Source organism: Gadus macrocephalus, chromosome 13, assembly GCF_031168955.1.
Source record: "Gadus macrocephalus chromosome 13, ASM3116895v1".
Taxonomy (NCBI): Eukaryota; Metazoa; Chordata; class Actinopteri; order Gadiformes; family Gadidae; genus Gadus; species Gadus macrocephalus.
In genome coordinates this window covers 6,606,087-6,623,325 of record NC_082394.1, presented here as the reverse complement: position 1 = coordinate 6,623,325, position 17,239 = coordinate 6,606,087, and the positions used below count along the sequence as shown (strand labels likewise).

At 51.0% G+C, this 17,239-nt stretch overlaps 1 protein-coding gene across 3 annotated transcripts in view; it reads left to right on the top strand.

Moving 5' to 3' along the window:
• The first annotated feature begins 14 nt into the window (after positions 1-14).
• LOC132471147 (rootletin-like) overlaps positions 15-17,239 on the top strand; it is a 27,978-nt gene continuing 10,753 nt past the window's right edge. The window contains exons 1-29 of one of the 3 annotated variants that reach the window (XM_060070228.1): positions 15-159; positions 1,676-1,802; positions 2,487-2,632; positions 3,513-3,695; positions 3,815-3,898; positions 4,023-4,105; positions 4,537-4,702; positions 4,804-4,910; positions 5,396-5,611; positions 6,037-6,127; positions 6,217-6,303; positions 6,613-6,861; positions 7,292-7,491; positions 7,756-7,938; positions 8,151-8,295; positions 8,381-8,527; positions 8,998-9,228; positions 9,559-9,752; positions 10,054-10,181; positions 10,516-10,685; positions 11,097-11,276; positions 11,701-11,835; positions 12,229-12,372; positions 13,006-13,244; positions 14,311-14,470; positions 14,816-14,983; positions 15,500-15,959; positions 16,150-16,319; positions 16,709-16,829. In XM_060070228.1, coding sequence (XP_059926211.1) covers positions 2,498-2,632; positions 3,513-3,695; positions 3,815-3,898; positions 4,023-4,105; positions 4,537-4,702; positions 4,804-4,910; positions 5,396-5,611; positions 6,037-6,127; positions 6,217-6,303; positions 6,613-6,861; positions 7,292-7,491; positions 7,756-7,938; positions 8,151-8,295; positions 8,381-8,527; positions 8,998-9,228; positions 9,559-9,752; positions 10,054-10,181; positions 10,516-10,685; positions 11,097-11,276; positions 11,701-11,835; positions 12,229-12,372; positions 13,006-13,244; positions 14,311-14,470; positions 14,816-14,983; positions 15,500-15,959; positions 16,150-16,319; positions 16,709-16,829 — 4,576 coding nt within the window. In that variant the 5' untranslated portion in view covers positions 15-159; positions 1,676-1,802; positions 2,487-2,497. The other 2 variants (XM_060070227.1, XM_060070226.1) reach the window with 2 other exon arrangements.

Sequence of the window (17,239 nt, the reverse complement as noted above, 5' to 3'; positions counted from 1 at the left end):
ATTCCGCGCAAAGGAAGTCCCTCCCCGGAACAGGGCATGTGGAAGATCCGTTACGGCATGTCTTCAACTTCCCACTTTAGTTTCATCGCCTCAGACTAACTCCAGGAAACCTCAAAGAGTGAAGTAAAGCCATGTGCAGCTGGCTGGCTTTGATTTGAGGTAACATATTTTTACGAGATTCATTGCGAGGTAGTTGTATTGCTATGAAGCTATTTCGTAGGTTGTCAGGTTTTTACTACTAGCCTTTCAAAGCAATCCTGCAGTGTTTGAAAATGTATTCATTGTTAAAGCGAATAGCCTGGCGGAATGAATCGCCATCCTTAGGGCTGAGCTGGATGCTGCAGGACAGCGCCTCCTCCCTGCGACGATGCTCAAACTTAGCAGAGCCGGGTTCGATGTTTTAGACATTTTATACATTTTATTGAGCGTCCTTTCTTGTTACATGCATATTATGTTAGATAGTATCACAATAGCTACTTAACGCTTACAAAAACAATGTCATAATATATTGCCATTTATATTCGCTGAGTTGTTGAAGACGGTTTCCGTTTCGCCCGGCTGCTACTATGGCAATATTTCACCACTAGATGCAAAAGACAACATCATCATCATAGTAATAAAGTGGTTGAAGTGCACTGGATCCATGTCTGGAATTGATATCCAAAAGTCGAACAGTGCGTAAACTGGGAACGTAGCCTATTTGTCAAAATCAAAAGACTGTGGTGCATGGTGGTTCCTGGTGGTGTGCCCCCCGCCTAAAACTGATATTTACACGCACTCAAGGGTTAAAAGTAAACTTTATGAATAAAAAAATTCAGAAAGACGACCAAACAATATAACTCTTATGTTTATCAATACTAAATAATACGTAAATAAATAATTTTAATTAAAAGCCTTGAGCAATTTGATGCGACGGCATTTGTGGTGGGCGTGCATTCACATATATATATATTTTTAGATACGCACATCCTCTCGTCCTATCTTTGTGTACATCAGAAAGTGTCTGTGGGACGAGCCCGAGTGGGTGGGAGTAGTGCCTCTTTAAACCTGATAATCCTGCCTTCCTCAATCTCTGCCTGCCAGTCGTGGGGAAAGCGGACCGGCGCAGGGAGGTCTCTGTGCGTCCACAGTTACCTTAGAGACGTACCAACTTTATGGGCTCTAACATCTACATTATTAGACCTAATCTGATTTCTCACAGATAAGAATCAAACAGCTAAAGCACGCGATGTTCAGCAGTTGGTTGGAGTCTAATCCTATTAGATAGCCGGCGGTTCAGACCCAGGTGATATTGTCTACAATGAGCTCCACGGACAATTCGGACGCGGATTCCAAATTAGTTTCTGTAATACAGGTGATGTATCCCAGGCATTTTCCCTTATTTTTGAGCTGCTACAACATATAGTGTAAGATTTATTACTAATCAGTTTGTAGGTTTATGCTGTGCATACATATTAGCTTGCACAAAGTGGGTTTGTGTTTTTAGGGAGTTTTGCCCAGATTTTTTTCAAACCTTTTTTAAATACCTTATTTTATGTGTTGTAGTTTGTTAAACTTTTTATTTGACCCAGTATACGTATTTATATCAAGTGTAAGAGGAACTCTCTTATCCCCGAAAAGCATGAATATCACTGTTTTGATGCTCAAAGTCGTCTGAATGAATCTGTTATTTTAGCGACTGGAGGAGAGCGTTCTCTCCGAGGAGAAGAGGCTGACGGTGCGAGGGCCCTCCCCGGACGCCCTCGCTACATGTCTGCCCGCTCGCGTCCGAGAAATCGTCACCAAGAACCTCAGCGAGGGCTGTGAGTGTCATCATCATCCTCACCCTCATCATCATCATCATCATCGTCATCATCATCACACTCACTATCATCATCCCCGTCTTACGTCTCTCTCTCTCTCTCTCTCTCTCTCTCTCTCTCTCTCTCTCTCTCTCTCTCTCTCTCTCTCTCTGTGTCTCTCGCTCTTTCTCTATCTCTGTCTGTCTGTCTGTCTGTCTGTCTGTCTGTCTGTCTGTCTGTCTGTCTGTCTGTCTGTCTGTCTGTTTGTTTGTTTGTTTGTCTGTCTGTCTGTCTGTCTTTCTCTGTCTCTGTCTGTCTCTCTCTCTCTCTCTCTCTCTCTCTCTCTCTCTCTCTCTCTCTCTCTCTCTGTGTCTCTCGCTCTTTCTCTATCTCTCTCTCTGTCTGTCTGTCTGTCTGTCTGTCTGTCTGTCTGTCTGTCTGTCTGTCTGTTTGTTTGTCTGTCTGTCTGTCTTTCTCTGTCTCTCTGTCGCTCTCTCTTTCTCTATCACTCACTCTCTCTCGCTCTCTCTCTCTCTCTCTCTCTGTCTCTGTCTCTGTCTCTGTCTCTGTCTCTGTCTCTGTCTCTCTCTCTCTCTCTCTCTCTGTCTCTCTCCCCCCCCCCCCCTCTCTCTCTCTCTGTCTCTGTCTCTCTCTCTCTCTCTGTCTCTCTCCCCCCCCCTCTCTCTCTCTCTCTCTCTGTCTCAGCAGCAGGAGCGATGTCCTCCGTCATGTCCCTGCAGGAGGAGAACCGGGTGCTGCAGGCAGAGCTGGGCCGGGTGGAGGACCTGTTGGCCAACAGCAGGGCCGACCGCGACGAGCTCGCCATCAAGTATGGCGCCATAAGCGAGCGGGTAAGACAGGGCAGCCGGACGCAGACCACACAGGTCTTACGGGGGGGGGGGGGCTATATCGTTAACCGTTGTCTGAGTGCTGCGTTCCTTACGTTTCGCTGCTAGGTATGCAGTTAAATGGACATTTTAAATAACAAGACCAGCTGTAGACCCCGGCCACAGGCCTTTTTTCTGTCTTTTACGTCGTCTCTTTGTCTGTTCATGAGACATTTCTGGTCTCCTTGGATACAGGGGTATGGAATGGACTGAAGTGGCATGTTGTCATGGCAGCGGTTACCCATGGTGATTGTAAACAGGGGGTCTGAAGTGGGGAGGGAAGGGGTCTGGTGGGTGGTCATTGCATGTAGATGAAGCATTACTAGGTGCAGCCTGCTCAGTGTGTATGAAAGCATGGGACGAGTCCCTTTTACACTGCAATGGTATTGAGGAAATCCAAGATACGATTTTACTAGGAATAAAATGGTTGGATACGTTTACCCCTAATAGTTTACCCTTGAAAAACTATGAAGGGGCACAAGTGTTTGGTTTGGATGCACACATTAGATCAGGAAACAACAGAGGTCTGTGGGGCCACTTTGTGGTTCAAAAGATACCTTCAAACCCAAATATGGCCATGCAGGTAATATTGCAGTTGAAGTAAAGGAATCTAGGTTAGTTGTTTTCAGTTTTTTATTTTAGACGGGGTAGTCGGATGACTTATTAAGAAGTTATAGTAATCATAGTTATATGATATAGTTATAGAATAGGTTTAAAAATGGTTTCAACAGCTTTATTAATAAAATAGAAAATCTGTAAATATCGTATTCGAAACCGGTCAAATTAATCAGAAAATCAAGACAAAAGCAATCGATGTCCCCTTTGATCCACCGTAAACCCCCAGCTGGAGCAGGCGCTGTGCCTCGACACGGGGGACGCGGGCAGCGAGAGCGGCAGCGTGGCGCAGCAGAACGTGGACCTGCGCCGGCGCCTGGACGACGAGCAGGCGGCGTACAAACGCAAGCTGGCGGCCTATCAGGAGGGCCAGCAGAGGCAGGCGCAGCTGGTGCAGAAACTGCAAGCCAAGGTAGTAACACGCCCCTAATAATCACTTTAAGGTGGCATGTTAGACCACCAGGTGTGAGAGTGATTAGTTGTTACAAAACCACCATGAACACCCGACGTCTAATCCTCGTCCTGTACCAGGTGCTCCAGTACAAGAGGAAGTGTGGGGATCTGGAGCACGCCTTACAGGAGAGGAGCGCTGAGCTGGAGCAGCACGGCTCCAGGGTGAGTCGAGCCGCCTGCCGCTTCGCTCTACCTGTCCTCCCTCGTGGCTCGCCTGCCGCTTGGAAGCGGTGCGTCTCGTAATGCGTTCCTTCTCTCGTGTGTTTTGACCCCTCCCACGCTGCAGGACAACGGTTCAGGTCAACACGAGGATGACGGCGGCGGCAATCTGGAGGACGCTTTGATTAGACTGGAGGAGGAACATCAGAGGTGCTTGACAGTCGTCGTGCGATTGCATGCTTTTCACATGCTGTTCCCATGCTGTTCACATGCTGTTCACATGCGCTGAGCAGACTGTAGATAGATAGATTGATAGATCGATAGATAACAACTTTATTGATCCACCGGATGGGAAATTCCTTAAAGGTGACATATTATACCATCATGTGTGAGTGTGATTAGCCGTTACAAGCCGTTTTGAAAATCTGCCTCTTCTGACATCACAAGTGGGCGTGTCCACCTAGATGTTTGCCGTTTTGAGGCAGATGTCACGGCTTGTCAGGGCTAATCACACTCACACCTGGTGGTATAATATGTACCTTTTAAGATTCTGCATCAGTATTCAGACCTTCTCTATTGGAATGTATGCTATGATACAATTGAAGGCCTTGAAGGTGACCCGTTCCTCGTTGCCGTCACAGGAGCAGCAGCCTGTCCTCGGTGAACGCCATGCTGAGGGAGCAGCTAGAGCAGGCGGGGCTGGCCAACGAGGCCCTCAGTCAAGACATACGCAGACTCACTGCGGATTGGACCAAGGCCCGGGAGGAACTGGACCAAAAGGAGACTGATTGGAGGAGAGAGGAAGAGGTTGGGACGCAAATGCATGATTGCCTCCGCAGGTTTTTTTTAGGTTGAAGGAGTGGAGGCAGGAGATGTTGGGTCTAATCACCAGGTCTCCTCCCATCCAGTCCTTCCACAGCTACTTCAATAGCGAGCACAGTCGCCTGCTGCTGCTATGGCGACAGGTGGTCGGCTTCCGGAGGCACGTCTGTGAGCTGAAGAGCAACACCGAGAGGTGAGAGCTCACGCGGACATGTGGTTGTAGAAAAGCCACGAATTTCCGAATTGTGTCAAAAAAGTAATTCATAAAAGCGGGCGTGTCCAGTGTCCACCTCGATGTATGACGGATAGATGAGCATCGTGGAGATGACTATATGCTCTGTAAGGTGACCTTGGGTGTCTTGAAAGGCGCCTCTAAATTAAATGTATTATTATTATTATTATTATTATCGTTTGCTACAGTCCTCTCCTTAGGCCGGTAGACGGATCTATCCAGCACACATCTAGGTGGACACGCCCACTTGTGATGTCAGAAGAGGCAGATTTTCAAAACCTTTTCGTAATGGCTAATCACACTCAAACCTGGTGGCATAATATGTCACCTTTAAGCTTTCCCGTCTCCTCTCTGTTCCATCGCTAACATTCTGGATGAATCCCCCAGCTGTCCATCAGCTACCTTGTGAGTTCCTAACGTGGCGTTCTCGGGGGGGTGTTCCTCAGGGACCTGTCGGACATGCGTAACGAGCTGGCCCGGGCCTCCCAGGCCACGCAGGCGTCCTGCGCGGGCCTGTCCAGCACGCTGCACCGCCGGCAGGACAGCGCCGCCCTGGCCCTGGAGCGCGACGCGACGCTGCGGGACCAGCTGGAGCTGCAGCTCGGAGAGCGGCTGGCCGAGTTCACCGGCCTCCAGACCAGAACGGAGCAGCTCAACATCAGGTCAGAGGAGCCAGGGATGTGATGAGCAGTTGTGATGAAGGTGTGACCTTCAGTTCTGTGTGGACCGTAGCGATAAACATGGTGTCTTGAAGGGTTTTGAAGGTCCGTCCGTTGTTCAAATTACAGATTTGAACAACATATTATTAATTAATTTTAACTGAATTTACTAATTGAATCCGTTTCAGAAGATAAAGGTGTAGAGATTTGATTTGATTTGATTTGATTCAATTGATTTCAGACATATCAATAACAACCAAACACATCAAAACTCAAAACAAAATGAAAAGCACAAAAAATCAATAAACCAAAAAAACGATGTCAAATTATTTCACATATAAGTAAAAAAAAAAAGAGAAGCATATTATATATATTCATCTGATGTGGGTGAGCTGTAACATACCCAGTAACCGACGTTCATCCCGCAGGTTTTCGGACTCTGTGCGAGAGAGGGAGCGACTCAAAGCTCAGGTGGAGGAGAAAGAGCGAGAGCTGGCGGCCCTGGGCCGGAGACTGGAGGTAAGGCGCGCCGTCGGCCCGGCGCTCTGCCAAGGGGGGGCCGCGGGGGGTCTGCGGGCTTCAACCTGCCACTGTGCGTGTGTTCCCAGGAGCAGCTCGGCCACAGCGAGGCAGACATGCAGACCATGAGAGCGCAGACGGAGGCGCTGGTCGACACCCTGCGGGACATCGCCCAGGTGAGGCTGTGCTCGTAGTGATGAGCCACGCTCAATGCGTTGAGGAATATATTATCACCATCGTCGTTTAAATATGAAAAATATATGTTTGGATAAAAGAACGCTCACTAAAATATCATGTGAAGCACATTCAAAATCGATGAATAGTTTATGGTAATTTAGGTCTAATATCAAACTGCCACCATTTGGTCGTCTCCCTACCTCTTATATTCAAGATAATAATAAAATGTATGATGTATCTGTACCCAAGCTTGGTTGCGCTCACCAGACCCCAACCAAACCCCTAACGTTCCTCCTTGTTGCCGGCAGTCCGTCCTGTCTGAGGGGGAGTCCTCTTCAGAGGCGGACCAGGACAACTCGGGGGAGATTCTGCTGTCTCTGCTCCGTGGATCCTCTGTTCTCCGCTCCATGTCCCCTCGCCGCACCTCCTCTCCGTCCCGCACCGCCACCGCCACCACCACCTCCACCCCCCCCACCTCCCCCTCCATGACCCTGCTCCCAGAGGCCGGCCTGTCTGCCCTGCGCTCCGCCGCGGCCAGCAGACAGCTCCAGCTGCAGGTAGCAGGCCCGGCCCGGGTCCCTTTGTCTCTGCAGGGGGGGGGGGGGGGGCACCTGTGTGTGGCTCTTTCTATTGTTCGCAGCGCGCTGATCCAACGCCCTCAGTCTCATCACAGGACTCTAATGTCGCTTTTGAAGATGAAACGGAGCCAAAACAGTATGGAAACTCTGTGCAGTGACGGCTGATAGAGGATTTCACTTTGAACCGGCTTCTCTAAAATATTTACAGTTGGGTCGTTCCTCTATAATAGTTTAACCCCCCACTCCAGCTGATTGATTTTCTAGCATCATTGCCTCATGCATTTATTCAACTAATCAACCCCGGATGTGATGAGACAACATCCATTGACTCCCAGTCCCCCAGTATCAACCAGTAACACCCAGTTAAGCAGCCCTCCCCTCACCAGGCCTCCTGTCTGTGGTTCCCCAGGAGGCCAGAGGGCGCCTGACCTCGGCCCAGGCGTCGGCCCTGCAGCTCCGCAGGCAGCTGGCCGACGCCGAGGCCGGACGGAAGGACCTGGAGCTGAGGAACCAGGCCCTGCAGGGCGAGAGAGACACGGCGCATAGGGAGAGGGAGACCGGGCAGAGGGAGAGGGACCGCCTGAAGCTGGAGAGAGACGCGCTCACAAGGTAGGTACCACCTGTTTGGTCTGCTTTGGACCTGTCGCTTCCTACCCGCTGCTTGCTGAAGCTTTGTTTTGCTGGGTTGAAGGATACAAAAACCAAAAGGTTCCTCTATTATATGAGTCTGTTCCTCTGCCTATCTTCTTCCTTATATTCAACTGGTGGTGGTTTGTGTGTGTGTGTGTGTGTGTGTGTGTGTGTGTGTGTGTGTGTGTGTGTGTGTGTGTGTGTGTGTGTGTGTGTGTGTGTGTGTGTGTGTGTGTGTCCCAGTGGGAAGGGGAACCTGGAGCTGGTGGCCCAGGCGGCCCAGAGCAGCGCACACATGCTGCAGATGGACTACGAGAAGCTGCAGCTGTCTGTGGCGTCCGCCCAGCGAGAGAGGGACCACGAGAGGGAGGAGAGAGAGGCGGCCCTTCAGGAGAGGGACCGGGCCAAGGCGGAGACCCATAGGACGTACGTCAGCTCATGGAAGTCCCTTTTGAGGACGCACACGCACACACGCACGCACGCACGCACGCACACGCACACACACACACACACACACAAATCCCTGCACGGCGCGCACGCATGGCCACACACACACATTGTAGCAAATCCCAGTTCACTATTTTCCACTACTTAATACAGAGTTATTGCTCCCAAGTTTTAATTTAATTTCCTTGCAGTCAGCGACAGCTGGAGCAGAGCGAGAACCGGGCCTCTGTCCAGCGGGGCGAGCTGTCCACAGTGCGTGAGGCCTGCCAGCAGGGGGAGGTAGAGAGACAGCTGCTGGAGGGAGAGAAGGCCCAGATGTCAGAGGCCCTGACCCGGGTACAAATAATTTTTTTGTTAGTGACACTGCAACACGACACATGGAGACCTCCCCTTCTGAATGACATCCTTCCGTTGTCTGCAGGCCGAGAGCAGGAACGGCGACCTGTCACTCATGCTACACAAGCTCCAGTCAGAGGAGGCGGGTCTTAGGGACTCCTTGGCCAAGATGAGCAATATCAACGAGGGCCTGGCACACGACAAGACCGACCTCAACAACCTCGTCATGCAGGTACGATGGAGACCCAATGAGCAGAAAACGCTGTGTCAAACCCGCCCCACATCAGATCAAGTGTTGTGATTTGCTGTAAATTGGATGAAACGATAGAGGCCAGACACATGTGCCTGTAAAGTAAAGTAAAATAAAATAAAATAAATAAATATGAAAACCATTTGTATGTTATTATCATGTATATTTAAACACAATAGGGTGAAAAGGCAATGTAAATGCAAACTGTAATTTTCAACAATATCAACACTTGTTGAGGGAGACTACCTCAAACTACCTCAGTTGACATTTACAGTACATTCTTAGACCATTTCTTACCATTATATACCCTATCCAGTGTCTAAAGTGTCCAGTGCCAGACAGAAATGTGAAATCATCAGTGTCCATGTGTCCAGGGGTAATGCGTAGCACAGAGCGGACCTCAGCAGGGATTGATCCCGGGGGGGGGGGGGGTACCTTCTCTGCTCCCTCAGCTGGAGGAGGACAAGGCTCTGCTGCAGACCCAGAGGCGGGAGGCGGAGCAGGAGAAGCTGACCCTGCGCGACGAGCTGGTGCGGCTGGAGCAGGACCGCCTGGAGCTGGACTCCACCCAGGGGGTCCTGCAGCGGTCCCTGCAGGACGCGGAGCACGGCAGGGCGTCGGTGGACACGGAGCTCCACGGCCTCCGGGCCGAGAGGCTCAAGCTGCAGGACAAAGTCACCCAGGTGAGGGGTGATGACAGCGGTGGTTCAGCTGATGGGGTTGATTTAGTTCCGAAGAAATTTGTCAAACAGTTAACCCGGTGTAGCCGCGGTACAGAAGCTTAATGCCAAGGACACCCGTTGTAGTTCAGTCAAAATAATGGCAGTAAATAATTTGTAGTTTTGTGTTTTTTTATCGGAATTATGGATATAACTTAACCAACATATTAATCCCCTGAATTTGAGCATCACAAGAAGTTAGGAGAAATCAAAATCCAAAGTTTCATCCTTTAGATGTGTTAGCCTCTGTGGGTATCCTATCATCTTGTTTCCATCTCTTCATTCCATCCCCAGCTGTGTGGCGAGGTGAGTGCTCTGGGGTCCGAGCTCAGCCTGGCCCGAGGGGAGGGCCAGAGACAGGAGGTGGCCCTGGTGGAGGTGGGCCGCGGCCGGTCAGACCTGGCCCGCGAGAGGGCCGCCCTGGTGGTCCAGCTGACCGCCTCCGAGAGGGAGAACGCCGTGCTGTCCGAGGAGCTGACTGCCTTCAGGTGTGTGTGTGTGTGTGTGTGTGTGTGTGTGTGTGTGTGTGTGTGTGTGTGTGTGTGTGTGTGTGTGTGTGTGTGTGTGTGTGTGTGTGTGTGTGTGTGTGTGTGTGTGTGTGTGTGTGTTTGTCTTATTATCTGTGTGTCTATCTGGCTGGCTAACTCAGCTTAAATCACAGGTCTACTTAAGTTACTCAAGTGTACCTTGATAATGGAGCTCAAAGACATCCCTCGGGTGTCGACACAAGGAGAGTGAGGCCACCCCCAGGGTACCAGCCTGTGTGTGTGTGCCTGTGCCCGGCTGCAGGTCGGAGCGCGAGGCCCTGGAGACCAGCCTGTTCGAGGTGCAGCAGCAGCTGGCTCAGCTGGAGTCTCGCAGGGAGCAGCTGGAAGCGGAGAACCAGAACGTCAGTCTGCGCTGTGAGACCGTCACAGGTCAGTGGAGCCACCACGGACGTGTCACTGGAGAGTTACCACCCTGACTGACGACCTGAGGGCCGCAGAAAGCGTTGATATTTTCAAGATGACTCAAAAACCGACCTTTTTAGTCCGGCGACGACTTTATTAACGACTTATTAATCCATTTATTTAATTATTTATTTTCACAAGGTATCGAGGTATGGAGTATGGATGGGTGGGAGAGTGGGGGGGGGGGATTGTATTAAGCACATTTGCTTGAATGAAAAGTGCTACACAAATAAAGGTTGTTTGATCGATGAGGACTGGTTTGTTGAAACGGGATCGGTGACCCCCTTTCTCCGATGCCCAGCCGAGCTGAGGCGAGTGCGCTCGGAGGGGGAGACCGCCCTGGCCCAGAGTGAGAGGGAGCGGCAGACCCTCTCCCTGGCCCTGAGCACCGCCCAGCGAGAGGCCCAGACTGCCCTGTGCAGCGCCATGTCCGACCACCAGGAGGAGCTGGAGCGACTGGCCTCGGAGAAGGTCAGCGAAGCAGTTCATAGATCGCAATCTCACCGCTACGTTAAAGGGGACATATTATACCACCAGGTGTGAGGGTGATTAGCCGTTACAAGCCGTTTTGAAAATCGGCCTCTTCTGACATCACAAGGGGGCGTGTCCACCTAGATGTGAGCTGGATGGATCAGTCTACCAGCCTACCCAGTGGACTGGAGCAAACGATGCTCATCTATCCGTGAAACATCTAGGTGGACATGCCCACTTTTGACGTCACAAGAGGCAGATTTTCAGAACAGCTAATCCCACTCACACACTCCTAGTGGTATAGTATGTCACTCTAAACTCGGTTTTGGATGAGAGTCGCCCATAGCGTTGCCCATGTACGGGCAAGCTGACGCCTTGCCCGTATATGGGCGTCCTTCCGCCGCTCCACAGGAGGCCCTGCGTCACAGCCTGCAGACGGAGAGCCAGGAGCTCCTGAGGACGCACCGGCAGGAGGAGGAGGAGCAGCTCCTCCGAGCCGAGAGGGAGCGGGAGGCGCTGAGGGACGAGGCCCGGAGCCTGCAGCGCGACCGGGACCTGAGCCTGCTGCAGGCCGAGACGGAGAAACAGCAGGTCTTTATGGACAATTCCGAAAGAAGTGCCAGGCAAACAGAGGAACCGAGATTGCGTTTTGTCTCTGACACACTGTGCAATAAGGAGAAAATTATAAATTAGGTCCAGGTGTAATATTTACAATAAAAAAAAAAGTAATATTTACAATAAATCCATTCTCAATAATGCAAATTAATTCGGAATTATTCAAAGGTGAGGCAAAACCAAACGGTGTATATAAAATAAACCTAAAAGAGTAAATAGTTTGAAATGTGAAATATGAGGAACATTACGGGTTCATGGGGCCAGAGGGGATGGGAGGGTAGAGAGCTGAGAGAGTTGAGCTTCCTGACAGCCCGATGAAAAGTTGAAATCAGCAAGCAGGACGCAGACCTTTGTTGGAGATGCGGTGGCTCTGTGTAACGCCTTTCTCTTCCCTCAACAGGCTCTGTCCTTGAAGGAGGCGGAGAAGGCGGTGCTGGCTGACAAGGTGTCCGCCCTGCAGGCTGAGCTGACAGCGGCTGTCCGCGACACAGAGAGGACGAGCAGGGAAGCAGCTCTCTACAAGGAGCAGGAGCAGGTGATGTCGTACAACCAAGAGTGCTTGGGTTCTACTCGTCGGGATGCTACAACACTGTTGTCGTTGTGGTTGTTGTTTCCCATCCTTGGAGTAAATTTGTTAAGAACAAGAGGTTTGGAGATTTTAGGAAATCTTCCATCACAATTCAATGAGTACAGTGCCTAATGATTAGCAACTACAAGGGAGTTTTGATATTACAGACGGTTTAAAATTAGTAGATATAAATAAATTATATATTAAAAAAGTGCAAAATAATTTGGGGTCAGGCACAAGAAAGGCTGAGAACCACAATTGAGCACAATTACAAGAAGAAAAAATTAAACATGCAATTTCCACCATTTTGAATTCCCCCCTCCCACCGTGTGTGTGTGTGTGTGTGTGTGTGTGACCCAGGCCCGCGTGGGGGTCCTGACCGGGGAGCTGCAGGACCTGCGCTCCCAGCTGGAGGATGCCAGGGGGGCCCATGAGCGGCAGCTCCAGAGCCTGGGGGAGGCCCGCGCAGACCTGCAGTCCCGCTCCGACGCGGCTCTGAAAGAGGTGGGAACAACACAAGCTGATGAACCTGGCCACCGAGCACTGCATCATAATCATGGATGCAGCAGTCCTCGGAAACTAAAAACCTAAAGGGGTGGAGCTACGCCTGTTTCCTGTTCCATTATGGAGATATTCTACTGAAGAGGAATGATTTTAATGATAATAATAATAACTTTGATTTGATTTGAGTTCCTGTAGGCAGTCGATAGGTTGTGTGGGTGGGAGCTGGGAGAAGGGGTTTGTGCTGATATAGAGTTCAGTGTCATTGGCGTAGCAGTGGAAGTTGAGGACAATATGTCTTAGGGGCAGCATGTAGATGGTAAAGAGCAGGGGACCAAGCAACGAGCCCAGGGGCACGCCATGATCGGCAGGTGCCGGATCAGAAGTGGAGTCATTTCTTTTGCGTGGATGAAGCCTCAGAAGGGGATATGTAGTGTCTTTACAGACACTTCTTCTAAGAGCGTCGTTCTTCTGATATCAATTTGCAGAACTGCAGGCACAACACTTGCCATGCCTAAGCACGATATTATGATACCTAGTCTCATATCACGATATCGATATAATATCTATATATTGCCCAGCCCTAACATGGCAACATACTGAACTCTGTGGGGGGGGGGGTCTTGTGGCTCTCAGTTGGAGCAGTGGAGAGCCTCTCTGTCCACCAGTCAGGAGAGTCGTGACCAGGTGAAGAGGGAGCTGCTGGAGACGGAGCGGCAGCTCAGCCAATCACGCGACACGGCGGAGGGCCTCCGGAGGGAGGGGGCGGAGCTTAGGCGCAGCCTAAGTGACCTCACCAAGGAGAAGGAGACCCTGAGCCAATCGAATACCACACTGAGGGAAGCTGTGAGGGGCGCGGAGAGCGAGAGGATCGGGTGAGAAGAGTCCGGAGTCTGGCCGTACAAGACGACACCATTTACCTGATTTACGAGACTAGCTTACTAACATGTTACTGTCATGTAACTGGCTTTAAAGCAACATTTATTTTTAGGATAAAAGTTGATTGCTTTCGGTGGAAAAGAAAGCAATACTACAGACAGAAATATCAGATCTTTGCATTGGATAGTTTGTACATGCCCAGACTAATGGAGAGTGTGTGTTAGTGAACACACTTATAGTGTGTGTTAGTGAACACACTTATAGAGTGTGTGTTTCGGAGCCAACTAAAAGAGTGTTGGTTTCTGTACACACTAACAGTGTATGGGTGAGTGTGTGCGTGCATGTGTTTGTGAGTTTGTATTTGTGCGCGTGTGTGTTTTTGTGTGTATGCATTGTGTATATGTGTGTGCGTGTGTGCATGTGTGCTTGCCTGCGTGCACGCCTGTGTGTGTGTGCCTGGCCTGCCTGTGCATGTGTGCGTGCCTGCCTGCATATGTGTGTGCGTTCCTGCATGTGCATGTGTACATGCCTTCATGTGCGTGGCGGTGTGTGTGTGTACATGCCTTCATGTGCGTGGCGGTGTGTGTGTGTACGTGCCTTCATGTGGTGGTGTGTGCATGTGTACATGCCTTCATGTGCGTGGTGGTGTGTGTGTGTACATGCCTTCATGTGCGTGGCGGTGTGTGTGTGTACATGCCTTCATGTGCGTGGTGGTGTGTGTGTGTGTACATGCCTTCATGTGCGTGGCGGTGTGTGTGTGTACATGCCTTCATGTGCGTGTGTACATGCCTTCATGTGCGTGGCGGTGTGTGTGTGTACGTGCCTTCATGTGGTGGTGGTGTGTGTGTGTACGTGCCTTCATGTGCGTGGTGGTGTGTGTGTGTACGTGCCTTCATGTGCGTGGCGGTGTGTGTGTGTACGTGCCTTCATGTGCGTGGTGGTGTGTGTGTGTACGTGCCTTCATGTGCGTGGCGGTGTGTGTGTGTACGTGCCTTCATGTGCGTGGTGGTGTGTGTGTGTACGTGCCTTCATGTGCGTGGTGGTGTTGTGCGTCCCTGTCAGGGTGAAGCGGCAGTGCGAGGAGCAGGCCCAGCGCGTCACGGTGCTGGAGGAGAGCTTCTCCTCGGCCCAGCTGGAGGTCAGCGACCTGCGCGGCGTCCTGCGGGAGGTGGAACGCTCCCGCCTGGAGGCCCGCAGGGAGCTGCAGGAGCAGAGGAGACAGGTCGGTCCCCCGCCGGGATAGGAGGGGCTGGGGGTCAGACAGACGCACCTCATTCTTCTTATTATTGAATATTACCTTCGTTTTCTCTCTCTCTCTCTCTCTCTCTCTCTCTCTCTCTCTCTCTCTCTCTCTCTCTCTCTCTCTCTCTCTCTCTCTCTCTATATATATAATAATGCTAAATCAATGCTATAATATTTGTATTCATCATGTATTCATAATATATTGTCATACATCATATATTACCACACTTGATGCAGAATTTATGAGCCAGGGTCCTGCCTCATCCCGACCTGCCTTACCGTCAGCCCTCCACAGAGTGGTTGTAAACGCCGTGTGTCTGTCCAGGTGAAGGTGCTGGACGGGGAGCGGGAGCAGAGGGTGAAGGAGGTGAACGAGCTCCAGTCCCGCCTGTCGCTGGAGGAGCAGAGGGACGAGGAGCACGGGAAGGAGAACTTCCTCCTCAAGCAGAAGCTGTCCGAAGCCGAAAGCGCCAGGAACTCACTGAAGAAAGAGGTGTGTGTGTTCTCCAGATGCACCGCGGCTATATTTGACCTAAAATAGATTCAGATGACATGTGGTTGCATTCAGTCAATTCGGTGGACAATTTTTATCCAAGGCAGCTCACAACGAATGTCCTTGGTTGCATCCTGCATCATGCATGATGCCATTGATGGGGAGAGTTAGGCCTGCCGACAGGTAGACTGTGGACACCCAGTATTAAACACCCTAATAGCTAGACCAGTGCTCAAATGGTCTAGCTATTAGGTTCTCAAATGGTACCGTATTGTTCCAAACTGCAGGGGGTAAAAATAATAACTTACCATTCTTAAAAAGTTGCTAGACTATATAAGTTGTTGTTTTCATTCTGGTGAAGAGGGTTAAATTCTAAGAGGGGTACACTAGTAGAAACATTTTGAGAACCCCTTTGCTCCACCATCCCCCTGATTAAGAAGCATAACACCGTTCCTACCTAAGCCTGTATTCCTCCCCCCGTCCTGTGTCTCCCGGGTCGTCGTCGTCGTCCCCCAGCTCTCGGCGGTGCAGCGGCGCGTGCTGGACTCTGAGTCGGGCTGGCGGGGCTGCGAGCGGGAGCTGACGGCCCAGCTGCAGGAGGCGCGCGGCTGCGAGAAGAAGCTCCAGGACGAGGCCCGCAACCTGTGCCTGCGCGCCCAGGCGGCCCAGGAGAGCGCCAGCCAGGCAGGCCTCCAGCTAAGCGAGGCCCAGGGCCGGCTGGCCGCCACGGAGGCCGAGCTGACCCGGGCCGAGGCCGGCCGCCGGGACCTGGAGTTCCGCCTGGGCAGCCTGCAGTCGGCGCTGACCCGGACGCTGGGCATCGGCGCGGGGAGGCGGGTCAGCGGAGGAGGAGGAGGAGGAGGAGGAGGAGGAGGAGGGAGGGGTAGGAGCCCTGGCGGGAGCTCTCCGGGCTCCAGCACCATCTCCCGCCACTCCAGCGTGTCGCCGCTGCGCTCCTCGCTGTCCCCGCGCAAAGGTCAGGGGTCAGAAGGGTCACACACAAACGTTGTTGCCGCCATTATTATTATTAACTTACATGTTGCATTTAAGTCCGGGAAAAGTGTTGCGTTATTTAATTAGCATATTTTTTTTATAAAGGCTGTTTGTCATCGTCGTATGCCTGTGATGATATTGCGTAACGTGTTGTTGTTTCTTGACGTCCACAGAGCTGACCCCTGACAACACGCTTGGCCTGGTCCCCATCTCCCCTCAAGGGGGGGACCCTCCCTTGGCCGCCCCCCCCCTGGCCGTCCCCCTGCCGGAGCTGGACCCCGAGACCCTCCGAGGCCGCCTCAGAGACTTCCTCCAGGAGCTCCGCGAGGCGCAGAGGGAACGGGTAATCATCCACTCGCCCAAACAGCCCTTCTTTGGTTTAACATCTGGAGCAGGAAACACAACGTAACTCCACCCCTTGCAGTCTGGTGTCCTCCCCAGGCTCTATATGAAGCCGTCACCATAATACTACATTAACATTTACATACAGGGCATTTAGCAGACGCTTTTATCCAACGAGAAACAATATATATCGCTGTCTGTACAGTAAGGATGTTCATAGAACCAAGTGCACTCTATTAGTGTGTTCACTAACACTCTATTAGTGTGTTTACTAACACACACTCTATAAGTGTGTTCACTAACACACACTCTCCATTAGCCCATTCGCTGTATACAACAATGCTAGGATCTACGGTTCTAAAGGTGTCTGCTCCTGTGTGTGGCCCCCAGGACGAGGCCCAGGGCCAGCTGGGGGCCCTGCAGAGGGAGGTGGAGCAGGCTGTCGGGGACAGAGACGGGGCCCAGAGACAACTCGCCCAGCTGCAGAGCACCCTGCAGGAGTGCCAAGAAGGTACGTCCGCACAGTGCATCACTGGGACAGGTGTGACTTATAATGCTATGATAATTCTACTGGTGTGTCTGTTTTGTTTGGTGTTCTTTTAATACATTGGAGAGCGACAGTTTCATGCATGATTCAAAGGTACCACGTAACCATTAAGAGTGCTATTTCTATTTTTTTATTGAAACACATTGAAGCAATTCTAAAACTATTTGATCCTTATCATCTCTGATCCTGGGCAACAAACATGCGACCCAAACACATTATCAACACTGTATTACATGTCTAAAAAAGAATGGGGATGATGAGGATGAGATGAGGATGTTGAGGATGATGAGGAGGAGGTTGATGAAGATTGGATGATGAAGAAGATGATGAGGATAGTGATGAGAATGGGGATGATGAAGATAAGGATGATATGA